This window comes from Nerophis lumbriciformis, linkage group LG11, assembly GCF_033978685.3.
Source record: "Nerophis lumbriciformis linkage group LG11, RoL_Nlum_v2.1, whole genome shotgun sequence".
NCBI classification, from domain to species: domain Eukaryota; kingdom Metazoa; phylum Chordata; class Actinopteri; order Syngnathiformes; family Syngnathidae; genus Nerophis; species Nerophis lumbriciformis.
Genome location: NC_084558.2, coordinates 33,190,961 through 33,203,621, shown reverse-complemented (window position 1 = coordinate 33,203,621; position 12,661 = coordinate 33,190,961). Strand labels below are relative to the sequence as shown.

At 41.8% G+C, this 12,661-nt stretch overlaps 1 protein-coding gene across 10 annotated transcripts in view; it reads left to right on the top strand.

Annotated features, from left to right (window-relative positions):
* vars2 (valyl-tRNA synthetase 2, mitochondrial) overlaps positions 1–12,661 on the top strand; it is a 99,150-nt gene that overhangs the window by 62,574 nt on the left and 23,915 nt on the right. For all 10 annotated transcript variants that reach the window (XM_061966765.1, XM_061966764.1, XM_061966759.1 and 7 more), the window contains one exon: positions 12,528–12,639. In XM_061966765.1, the coding sequence (XP_061822749.1) occupies positions 12,528–12,639 (112 nt within the window). The remainder of the gene's footprint in view (positions 1–12,527; positions 12,640–12,661) is intronic.

The following is a 12,661-nucleotide window of genomic DNA, read 5'->3' as shown; positions in this document are numbered from 1 at the left end:
ATGCATATGTGAAGGAAATTACTCAATGAGTATAGAGACCCGTCATATTCTAAACAGGTAATATCGATATGTATTACTTGTTTAAAGGTATGATTGCTGATTGAACAAACCCCAAGAAAATAGATAATCTCAGTCTGTGCACAGCTGCAATCAGAACTTTACATAAACTCATCATGTATGTGTCAGTGGTTGCATTTGTGTTTCTATGGCAGCTGTTATACTATGCTTGTCAAATCGGCCTGCAGTGTGAATGTAGCTATGAACATAGTTCATGGCTTCAGTTCAGGGTTTTTTGCCTAAGTGTGACCTGTGTCTGTTTTTTTTACATGTCAATACAATTCTGACTTTTTAAAATCAGACCCAGGCCTCTTTCGTATGTGGATGTAAATCCGATATGTATCAGATGCAACTGCAGTCTGAACGATTGGGTCAGCCCATACATCATAAAAAAGCGATAAACGTCATAATTTTGCCAAAATAGTGGACGAAACTAGCAGAAAACAGGCCAAATGAAGATATTTTAGAACTCAAGTTAATAGCCCACCCCTCCATGCTCCACGTTGAAGCAAATGCCCTACAAACTACAGGAGCCAAAATTTTTCATAATTTTCTACGCAAAATAATTTGGTTAAAAATGTTGACTACGTTTGCACAGATTGCCACAAAAGTGCCATGACTGAGACCTAGTGGAATTGTAGTCACATTTACTTCCATAAACACACTACAAATTCGAAATCAGATTTTTTTTTTCGCAATGTGAATGACTACATAAAAAGTTTGGATACAAAAAAAAAATCAAAATTAGGTATCATAGCAGTGTGAACATAGCCTATATTTAAAATAATTTCACAATATTTTTGATTTATTTATTATTAATATTATTTTGTTTTTTTTATTATTTTTTAAATGTATTAATTAATTTGCGCGGGTTTTGCTTCCTAATGGGTGGGGTCTGTGCCCGTGTGGCCCGGCCTTGCGCTGTGGGGTCTGTGTTGGTGACTTGATGCGGTGGCGGCGCGGCCCCTTTGTCTGGTCTCGATGCTGTCTCAGTTGTTTGGGCGGTGGTGTGTTTGTGGGGGAGGTGTTAATGTCTTTTGTTTGCATGTTGGCGTTTGGGCTGAGTGGCGGGCTGGCGCTGGCTGGTCTCCGTGATCCTGTTGGCGTGTGGTTGCCGGTTGCAGTTTTTTTCGACCGCTTTGATTTGATCAAGTGATGCTGGCTGTCTGGGGGTATTGCAGCTGCTGATTCTGCTGCCGTTTGTTTGTGGTGTGGGCGCCCGTGGCTGCTGTGTCCGGTGCAGGGGGGTGGCCGATGTTGTAACTTGTGGCAGCGCAACTTGTGGTTGTCGGGGCTGGCGAACTTGCCGGCTTCATATTCGCTTATTGTCGTGTCAGTTGGGTTGGGTTGCCATGCCGTCCTGCCATGCCGCCCTTAACGCCCGGTGCCATGCTGTCGTCTGGGGCGGGCTTGTCGGGGGTTGTCCCTGGGTGGCGGGGGTGCGCGGCCGGACCTGTGGGGTTTGGGGGAGGTGATCGGCTGGTTCTCAGTGGGCAGTGGGTGCCAGGGCTTGATCGCTGTCCCGCCGGCCTGTGTATGGATTTGTTGTTGCATAACTGTGTATGTGTGTGTGTGTGTGTGTGTGTGTGTGTGTGTGTGTTGCTGGTGGGGCAGGGGCGGTCTTCCCGTCTGGTTGCGGGGAGTCTCTGGGCCCCTCGGGCGGGGCGTCCCGCCTTTCTGCCCGTGTGGGGTGTGGTCTCTCGCTGGCTTGAGGGCTGACTGTCCCCTGCTTCTCCCGTGCCTTGTCCTCTGCCGGGCGCGTCTGTCTGCGGCCTGCTGCTGGCTCTTCCGGGCGGCACGGTGGGCTGGGCTTTGGGGTTCCTGTCGCTAATAATTTCACCTTTGGATTCCTGGTATGTGATTACTGTTTCTTGTGTAGCCTACAGTCATTTTTTATTCTTTCTACTAGGAGTGTCCCAATACAACGTTTTCAATTTCGATACGATACCAAGATTGGACCTATGAATATTGGTCAATACCCAATACCGATATTGATCCGATACAATCAGCACAATTTGTACATACTTTTTAAATTTTGTAGTGTAGAACGTTAGATAAGGTGACCAAGTTGAAAAACACAATCGGTATTTATTATTAAGCGTCTAGAATGGATTTATGCTGTCTTTAAGTTGAAGTGGAGTGGTAACTAGGGATGATGTTTGATAAGAAATTATCGAGTTCGAGCCTATTATCGAATCCTCTTATCGAATCGATCCTCTTATCGAGTCCAGGTAGGTTGTTGTATATGGAAAAAAACACACAATATTTGGTTTAACAAATCACTTCACATTCTCTACTGCTCGCTACTATAGTATTTCCATATCTGAGTTATTGTGCAGAAATGTGGGGAAATAACTACAAATGTGCGCTACATTTGTTAACCGTGTTACAAAAAAAATTAATTAGACTGATACATAATGTTGGATATAGAGAACATACAAACACTTTATTTATTGAGTCAAAAATATTAAAGTTCGATGATTTGGTAAAATTGCAAACAGCTAAAATGATGTGGAATTAAATGATGGAATGGATTAAGTAAAGAAGTTAAACATTGTACTGATATGATCCAGTTTAAGAGGTTGTTCAAATGAATAGTGCTTACAAAGTACAAAGAAAAAGAATTATGAGAAATACTTTCAACCTTATTGAAAATAAGATATTCTTCATCTCAGTATATTAATAATGACTGAATTCATTAATTACATATTACAAAACTGTTGTATATACTAATTCACAGATATTTTATTATAAAAAGGTCAGTAAATGATGTATATATTTGTAAACGCTATGAAGTGGGAAAGGGGTAGGATTAAATAAGCTTTACTTCTTCCTACTCTTGTAAATTGAAATGATGTGAAACTGTGATGTATTATACTGTAAGTGTGTTCATATTCCAAATAAACTAAAGAAATAAAGAAAGCACTAGTTTATTAGACAGACTTGCAAACTCTGTCGTGGTGTAGGCTACAAGATAACGTTAACGTTATCAGACACATACAAAAAGGCTCACGTTAACGTTACCGTTAGCCACTGACTATGCTTAGGTAGCGTTAGTCTAGCTAACATTACTGCAGTCCTGGTTGACATAAGAGGTAACGTTACTACAAGTGAGCAGATATGGAAATTAACCGGCAACAGTTAACGTTAGTTACTCACCGGCGTCACCGCCACTGTAGCTGGGACTGGGGCAGCTGGCAGAAGAAGAGGGGCGTTCTTCGTCGTCTCTGCCGCTGCTTCAACACGTGTCGAAGACACGACACGTTTGTTGTGCTTCCCCCCTTACACAAGAGCGAAGCCTGGCAATAATTGCATATTGCCGCTTCCTCGATTTTGGTAAAATGAAGCCAAGCCTTGGAGCGCTTTTTCCGGTCCATTTTTTTCCTGCTTTCCCCATCTGCGCCTAATGACTGAGCTACGTGACGTAATTTGCTTGTGATGTTCCACGGGGCATTTCTTCTCGGGACGGGATTCGTTCCCAGGGATTCGAATAAAGAACCAACTCTTTTTCTTTACTATAGTGGTCTCGATAACGGGTACCGGTTCTCAAAAGGGGATTCGAGTCCGAGGACTCGGTTCTTTTCTTATCGAACAACTGGGAAAACCGGTTTCGAGCATCATCCCTAGTGGTAACTGGGTGGGGTTTTTTTGCGATAGCTAAGGCCACAACCACTCATTAAAGGGGAACTGCATTTTTTAAATATTTTGTCTATCGTTCACAATCCTAATGAGAGATTAAGAGACACAAGTCTTTTTAGGGGTTTTTTTTCATTCTAATTTGTAAAAATCGTCTCGTTCTTGGTGGTTGGCAATGCAGCTAATGGAAACAATCCATTCTGCCGCTAAATCACTTTAAAAGTGCATCCGAAAATTGCCAACAATACTTAATTTACGTTCGGTAGCCTGTATAACAACCAAGCTGTAGCAACATTGATATTGTAAGAGTGAACACTGAGGAACTCTTTATCTAGCGTAATAAGACATCACCTTGACACCCAATGCTAAGCATTTGCCGTAAGCTAGGTATGGCAAGAGATAAGCTAGCTTTTGCGTCAGCAGCTGAATTGTTTTTGAGTTTGTAATGCACAACACAATGTTATAGGACACCAATCTGTACTGACTAAAAAACATGAACAATCATATTACATTATCTCAGTCTGTAAATTATAAGCTCACATGTCATGTTTTGTTTGTTCACAGCTAGCTCAACTGCGTATATAGTTGTAATAACAGGCATGGTGTGCTGCATGTATCATGATCAATATCAAAGTGACTCACTCGTCTGTTCCAGTGCCCGGTGAAGTTTTTTCAAGTTGACTTCGGGTAAGCACGCCTTATATGTCCGCATCGCTTGGCTCCAAGTTCCACATTTATACCCACAAGTCACGTCGACCTAAGTCTCTCCAACGTTTCACCCTCTGTTCATCCTCTGTATATTCAGCTTCAAAAAGATTAGGCTGTGAATTCTCATTTGTCAAAAAATGGCGATCTTTGTTGTCTGTTACCAAGTCTGCCATGATTACAACACACTTGTGTTTGTTTCTGGAAGCAGGAACACACATCTGTTGCCGGAAGGGCAGTTCCGGTATGGGGTAAAATGACCACGGTAAATATTGAACCTATTACATATTGTTATGAACGTGTCTGTGACTACATTATATATATATATACTTGCAGTGTGTATATAAAACGTTAATGGGGGTTTTGAAGTTGTTTTACAGGGCTTTGAAGGCTACAACGGTCACTCCTTTTAGCCTAATTTTTCAAACATTTAAAAAAAATCTTTTTTAGGATCCTTTAAAAAAATACTTGTGTTCTTGTCTCTCATAATGGTTGTGAACATTAGGCAACATTCCAAAAAAAGTGCAGTTCCATTTTAAGTTAAGCTCATGTCGCAGTAAGTTGAATGATGCGGACACGTTTGTTACTGGATACTTTCTAATGAACATCTGCTGGGTACTTATTATTTGTAAATGATGTGTAACTATAATTATTTGATACTTGTTTATATTGACAAATGTCATTTTAGATAGCAATATTGTTCAATAAAGAACACTTATTCCATATTAATAATATATTATTATGCATAATATATTATGCATAATATATTATGCATAATATATTATCAACATATTTGGAGGTTGTGTGCTATTGTGTGCTCACTGCTTACTGTAGCTGTTGTGTAGCTTCTAGCTCCTAGTAGCCTATAGCCTACCGTGTTTACCATTTTGTAAACGACTTCACTAAAATACAGGAATAGATCAACCTTGTGTGCTTATTGGAGGAAATTTAGATGTTAACTCGATACTTGTTGTTTGCTGATATTGGACCGATATCAATATCCGATCGGGGTACCCCGACTTACTATGTCTAGAACAATATAGAAACAAGCTTTTGTTCCCAAAAAACGTGCTACTGTATAAAACATTACCTAGAACTATGTATACCACAGGTGTCAAACTCAAGGCATGGAAGCCACATCTGGCCCGTCACATCATTGTGCGTTGCGCGCAATAGCCGGGAAATTATGTGCATCAATGAAGTACTTTATCTTTTCATACTAAATGTATTCATTTAGTAGGTGGCAGCTAGGTGGTAGAGGAGTTTGCTTGTCCCAATGATCCTAGGAGCTATGTTGTCCGGGGGCTTTATGCCCGCTGGTAGGGTCTCCCAAGACAAACTGGTCCTAGGTGAGGGATCAGACAAAGAGCAGCTCAAAGACCTCCATGATGAATAAAAACAAAGGACCCAGATTTCCCTCCCCCGGACGCGGGTCACCGGGGCCCCCCTCTGGAGCCGGGCCCAGAGGTGGGGCACGATGGCGAGCGCCTGGTGGCCGGGCCTGCCCCCATGGGGCCCGGCCGGGCACAGCCCAAAGAGGCAACGTGGGTCCCCCCTCCAATGGGCTCACCACCCATAGCAGGGGCCATAGAGGTCGGGTGCAATGTGAGCTGGGCGGAAGCCGAAGGCAGGGCACTTGGCGGTCCGATCCTCGGCTCCAGAAGCTAGCTCTTGGGGCGTGGAACGTCACCTCGCTGGGGGGGAAGGAGCCTGAGCTAGTGCGCGAAGCGGAGAAGTTCCTAGATATAGTCGGACTCACTTCGACGCACAACAAGGGCTCTGGAACCAGTTCTCTCGAGAGGGGCTGGACTCTCTTCCTTTCTGGCGTTGCCAGCAGTGAGAGGCGACGGGCTGGGGTTGCAATTCTTGTCCCTCGGGAAGTCCTGTGGGGAGTGCTTAGAGAGTATGGGGTATCGGACTGTCTGATTGTGGCGGTCCCCGCTCCCTGTATGATCAGTGTCAGTGTGTTGGTCCGCATTGCCGGCAGTAAGTCGGACACGTTTCCAGTGACGGTTGGACTCCGCCAAGGCTGCCTTTTGTCACCGATTCTGTTCATAACTTTTATGGACAGAATTTCTAGGCGCAGTCAAGGCGTTGAGGGGATCTTCTTTGGTGGCTGCAGGATTAGGTCTCTGCTTTTTGCAGATGATGTGGTCATGATCAATGTTCCCTCTAAGGTGCGCGCCTGTGCAATTGCGCACTGCTCAAGCGTTCTCTGCGCACGGCAAATCTATGCCACGCACAAAATCAAATATAAAAATAAGTGCATAACAATTTTCGACACGACAGAGAAAACAGTTTTCATCATCATTGTTCAAATATTGTAACGTCTGTCGAGACGCTTTGAGGACATGAATTCCATCGATCACTTTACTGAGCAAAACTCTTTATTGTCGGCCATAAACACATCACCAAAACATTAGTAAAAAAAATTATATCTAGCAAAACTGGTCATTTTCTGCAGTACAAACCAGACCAAAACCAACTTTGTTATATCAACAGCAGCCGCTCGCTCTTTCTTACTTGCGCCAACACACACTTAGCCAGTAATGCATTTACAGCCACACAAAAAGTCGGACAACTCCAACACCACACACAAAGTGTAATTCCAGGTCGTTATACTATGATTTACCAATCAAATGTGTGCTTATTCTAGTGTAGGGATGTCCCGATCCAGGTTTTTGCGATACCGATATTGTTTTTGCATTTCCGATCCGATACCGATACTGACCAATACCGATACTGACCGATACTGGCCTATCCGAGCATGTATTAAAGTTTAAAGTTATTTAGCCTACTTAGTTGTCAGAATCATGTTGAAAAGGGTTTTAGTACTCTTGATAACAACTAGCCAGCTGAATTAGGGGAGTTTGAATAATACACAATGGTTGGTAACAAGAAACTGACCTGTTTATTCAAGGATAAACACAAAATAGACAAAATGATACATGACAAACAGAAATGGCATCATTGAACTAGGGCTGGGCGATATGGCCTTTTTTTAATATTGCGATATTTTAAGGCCATATTGCGATACACAATATATATCTCGATATTTTGCCTTAGCCTTGAATGAACACTTGATGCATATAATCACAGCAGTATGATGATTCTATGTGTTTTGATTGATTGATTGAGACTTTAATTAGTAGGTTGCACAGTGAAGTACATATTCCGCACAATTGACCACTAAATGGTAACACCCGAATAAGTTTTTCAACTTGTTTAAGTCGGGGTCCACTTAAATTGATTCATGATACAGATATATACTATCAGATATATACTATCATCATAATACAGTCATCACACAAGATAATCACATTGAATTATTTACATTATTTATACTCCAGGGTGTGGAGGGGTGCGCCGGATGTAAGTGTGAAAAAGACAGCCAAAAGAGTTTATATGAGAATAAATCTAAAGTTAAAATATAGGGTAGAAATGCACCCATTTGCAGGAAATGTAGTCTTGATTTTCAAAATTTTCTTTCAAGGCTTGTATGTCTACATTAAAACATTCTTTTTCATACTGCATTAATATATGCTACTTTTAAACTTTCATGCAGAGATTTTTTTTAAATGTCTCAAAAAAAAATTCAGTGTTGACAGCTAGATTTTTGTGGACATGTTCCATAAATATTGATGTTAAAGATTTATTTTTTTGTGAATAAATGTTTGGAATTAAGTTCATGAATCCAGATGGATCTCTATTACAATCCCCAAAGAGGGCACTTTAAGTTGATGATTACTTCTATGTGTAGAAATCTTTATTTATAATTGAATCACTTGTTTATTTTTCAACAAGTTTTTAGTTATTTTTATATCTTTTTTTCCAAATAGTTAAAGGAAGACCACAACAAATGAGCAATATTTTACACTGTTATACAATTTAATAAATCAGAAACTGATGACATAGTGCTGTATTTTACTTCTTTATCTCTTTTTTTCAACCAAAAATACTTTGTTCTGATTAGGGGGTACTTGAATTAAAAAAATGTTCACAGGGGGTACATCACTGAAAAAAGGTTGAGAACCACTGCCTTAGAGGGAGCGTTGCTCGCACGGCTGCGCTAGCATCACAGCTAACGTTAGCCATGCTGCTACCTCTCTGCTCGGGGAGGACGTATACGTATGTGACGTATGACGTGACAGTATGTGACGTGTGTCGTGACAGTATGTGACGTGTGTAAGAAGGTGCGCTTGCTGTCTGTGAGAGGGAGACACAGGAAAGAATGAGAAGAGCATGTCGTGTAATGCCAGCAGCTAAAAGCAACTGCGTGAGAATTCACAGACCAGTGGATGTGTTGAAGGTGTGCTGGAAAATGCGGAACGGAAATTACGGAGCAGCAGAAAAGTGGAATGTATTATTTAAATCGGTGCGTTGGAAAACACGGACCGGAGTTTTTTTTTAAACTGGATCTGGATCGGCATTTTCCCATGCCTTGCCGATACGCAATTTTTGGCAAATATTGGTAGCCGATCCGATCCAAATATCGGATTGGGACATCCCTATTCTAGTGTCATTTATTTGGAATCTTAATTTATAAATATTAATCATGAAATGCTGTTAGTATATTCAATAAATACTAATAAAAATATATTTTTTACTAACAGGAAGTTGCAGGAATGTACACATGATCCCCTGCTTACATCTCATTGTGCAACATGTGAATGTTTTAATGGGAACTAAATGCAATGTCTGAAAGGGGTACAAATTACTTCCAAAGCAGGACCTCCACCCAGACAAAAAATACAAGTACACAGTTCATGAAAAACAATATCTTTTGTTATTGTCATTGTAAGTGTGCCTAAACACTTATATTAGAAAATAACCTCATGGAAATGACTGCTGTCATTTGATTATAATAATAAGAGAATGTTGTCTGTCTATCTGTGTTGGCCCTGCGATGAGGTGGGGACTTGTCCAGGGTGTACCCCGCCTTCCACCCGAATGCAGCTGAGATAGGCTCCAGCACCCCCCGCGACCCAGAAAGGGACAAGCGGTAGAAAATGGATGGATGGATGGAGATTTAACTTGTTATTTAGTCAGGTTTGGGACAGGTGTGCTGCTGGTGTAGCCACAGTGTGCACGTCTGATGTTGCTCACATGGGCTCCACTGAATGCTCAGGGAGTTTTTGCGTTTGCTCACACACATGAAAAATTAGAGGGAACATTGGTCCTGATGGCTTCATCTGGCCAGGATCATCAGCTCTCACTGAGTGTGAAGCGACTGGGATGAGAATCAGCACCTCCAAGTCCGAGTCCATGGTTCTCGCCCGGAAAAGGGTGGAGTGCCATCTCCGGGTTGCAAAGGAGACCCTGCCCCAAGTGGAGGAGTTCAAGTACCTCGGAGTCTTGTTCACGAGTGAGGGAAGAGTGGATCGTGAGATCGACAGGCGGATCGGTGCGGCGTCTTCAGTAATGCGGATGCTGTATAGATCCGTTGTGGTGAAGAAGGAGCTGAGCCGGAAGGCAAAGCTCTCAATTTACCGGTCGATCTACGTTCCCATCCTCATCTGGTCAGGATGCTACCCGAACGCCTCCCTTGGGAGGTGTTTAGGGCACGTCCGACCGGTAGGAGGCCACGGGGAAGACCCAGGACATGTTGGGAAGACTATGTCTCCCGGCTGGCCTGGGAACGCCTCGGGATCTCCCGGGAAGAGCTGGACGAAGTGGCTGGTTAGAGGGAAGTCTGGGCTTCCCTGCTTAGGCTGCTTACCTCGTGACCCGACCTCGTATAAGCGGAAGAAGATGGATGGATGGATGTATTCATTCTTTCCATTTTGACAGAAAAATACTTGTTGTGCATGCAGTTGCAAATATTTTTCACTTTTAATTTATCTAATAATGCAAAAAATATATTATTATACATTCCACAAAATGTATTACAATTTTAATTAAAGCTGCAAGCAGCGTTGTTCGGGCCCGCGTATTTGGCAGGTGCTAGTCCTAAGTGTCCCAATACTTTTGTCTACTTTTAGTCTGAAGTGTCCCAAGACTTTAGTCTAGTGTACCTACCTTGTCTGCATTGTGTGGGCACGTTGGTGCTTCCTGCTTTTAAGCAGCCATCTTAAAAAAACAGCAGTGCAGCGGCATCAGCGCAGCGGGTCTTTGAAGGGTCATAAAATCAAAACCGGAGCAGTTATAAAAAAAAGCGCTTCTGTTGTTGTAATCACAAGGGTTCAATCTCTCTCCTGTGTTAGTTTGAAGGCGAAACGACAAACGCGCTCAGAGGAGTTCGTTTTTGAAGGAAGGTGACCGGTTTTTACAAAAAAGTTGTTTTGAAGGGGGAATAGCAAACTTCCTGTTGATTTTTGCTGGGGGTTGTCAATTTATGAAATGTAGGTCTAAGTGAGACCTACATAGAGGTTTTTGTTTCATCTCTCTCCGACCTTCCCAGTGGGAGTTACAGGCAGTTTTGTCAGATTTTTCATCCGAGGAGCAGTTTTTTGTGCGTTTTATTAAAAAATAGCTGTAGAGCACAATTTTTAGATTTGGGGTTAGGATTTTTCATTAGATCACAGTTTTAGCCAGTCCTGATGTGTGTGTTCAGTTCGGTGAGTTTTGAAGCATGTTAAGGGGGTGAAAGTACAGCTGAAAGAGGCAAAAGTGACTGTTTTTAGTACTTTTTTGTCTTGAAGGGGGAATTGCCAACTTCCTGTAGATTTTAGCCCGAGGATATACAATTATGAAATGTAGATCTAAGTCAGACCTACATAAAGGTTTTTGTTTCATGTCTCTCCGACCTTCCTAGTGGGAGTTACAGGCAGCGTAGTTTTTTCTTCTTTCTCGGGGGCGCTAGAGCGCAATTTTGAGTTTTGGGGTTCGGTTTTTTTATTAAAAGGCAATTTTCGCAGGTCCTGATGTGTGGGTCAAATGTGGTGAGTTTTGAAGCATGTTAAGTGGGTCAAATTAGTGCTCAAAGAGGCGGCGGAAGAAGAAAGAAAGAATAATAAAACCTTAGAATAACAATAGGTCCTTATGTCCCATTGCATAAGGGAGTCCTTTTGCAATGGGCCATTGCGGGCCCTAATAAATACTTAAGTGGACGGCGTGGCGCAGGTGAAAGAGTGGCCGTGCCAGCAACCTGAAGGTTCCTGGTTCGATCTCCACCTTCTACCAACCTCGTCACGTCCGTTGTGTCCTTGAGCAAGACACCTCACCCTTGCTCCTAATGGGTCATGGTTAGGGCCTTGCATGGCAGCTACCACCATCAGTGTGTGAATGGGTGAATGTGGAAATAGTGTCAAAGCGCTTTGAGTACCTTGAAGGTAGAAACGCGCTATACAAGTATAACCCATTTACCGTTTAAGTGTCTACTTGACTTATATTGTTAATCAAATTATACAGTACAACCATGAAAGATTGTACTAAGAGTGCATAAAAATATCGATTCACATCCGAATCATGATTGTCATTTATCTCGATTCTAAATACCGGTAGATAGGTTTTTTTTTTTAAATCGATAGGGGAAAAAAAGGACTACATTTTTAAAAATACGTTTTTAGGCCACATCTATGCAACCAAAAGGAGATTTTCTAACTTGTAACCTATTTTTAAAAAGTTTCACATAATCATCATACCGAATTGGTTTGAATCGAGAAATTATTCTAAATTGAATCATTCGCAGGAATCAGGAACGGATAAAATTGTTAGGTGCCCAAAGTTTCACACCCCGAGATTGTACGGTAAAAAAAAAAGGCAATTCTCTGGCCAGAATTTTATAGTAAAAAAACAGTAATGCTGTCAAAAATAATATGGCACATTTTTGGGTGAAATTCTGGCAACTGAAGTGCCAGTTGAAATGTCAGTTTTTTACAGCCAATGCTGCAGAATTTTTTTGTACGGTGTACGTAAAAAAATATATGTACGTATAAATATATAATAATAAACACATAGGCAATTGTGTAATATTATTGGAGGCCATTCCTTATACATTTATATTCAAATATTATTCAGTTACATGTGGCCCTCGGAGGGAAGCCATAACTGCAATGTGGCCCTCAATTAAGAACTATTTTGACATTCCTAATGTAGACTCTATAATGAAACGACAAAGTGTTGGGCAACATTTTCCGCTTGTTAAGCATTTTAGCTCATATGTTTTTTGTGTTTCTCCATCCTGCCAGAAACACTGGCATTTCCCAGAAGTGGAGAGAGATTTCCTGCTGGTCAAGGAAGTGATCCGAGTAGCTCGCTCTCTTAGAGCGCAGTGTGGTATGACCAAAGAAAAGCCTGACAGTAAGTCTTTGCTAATAACCTG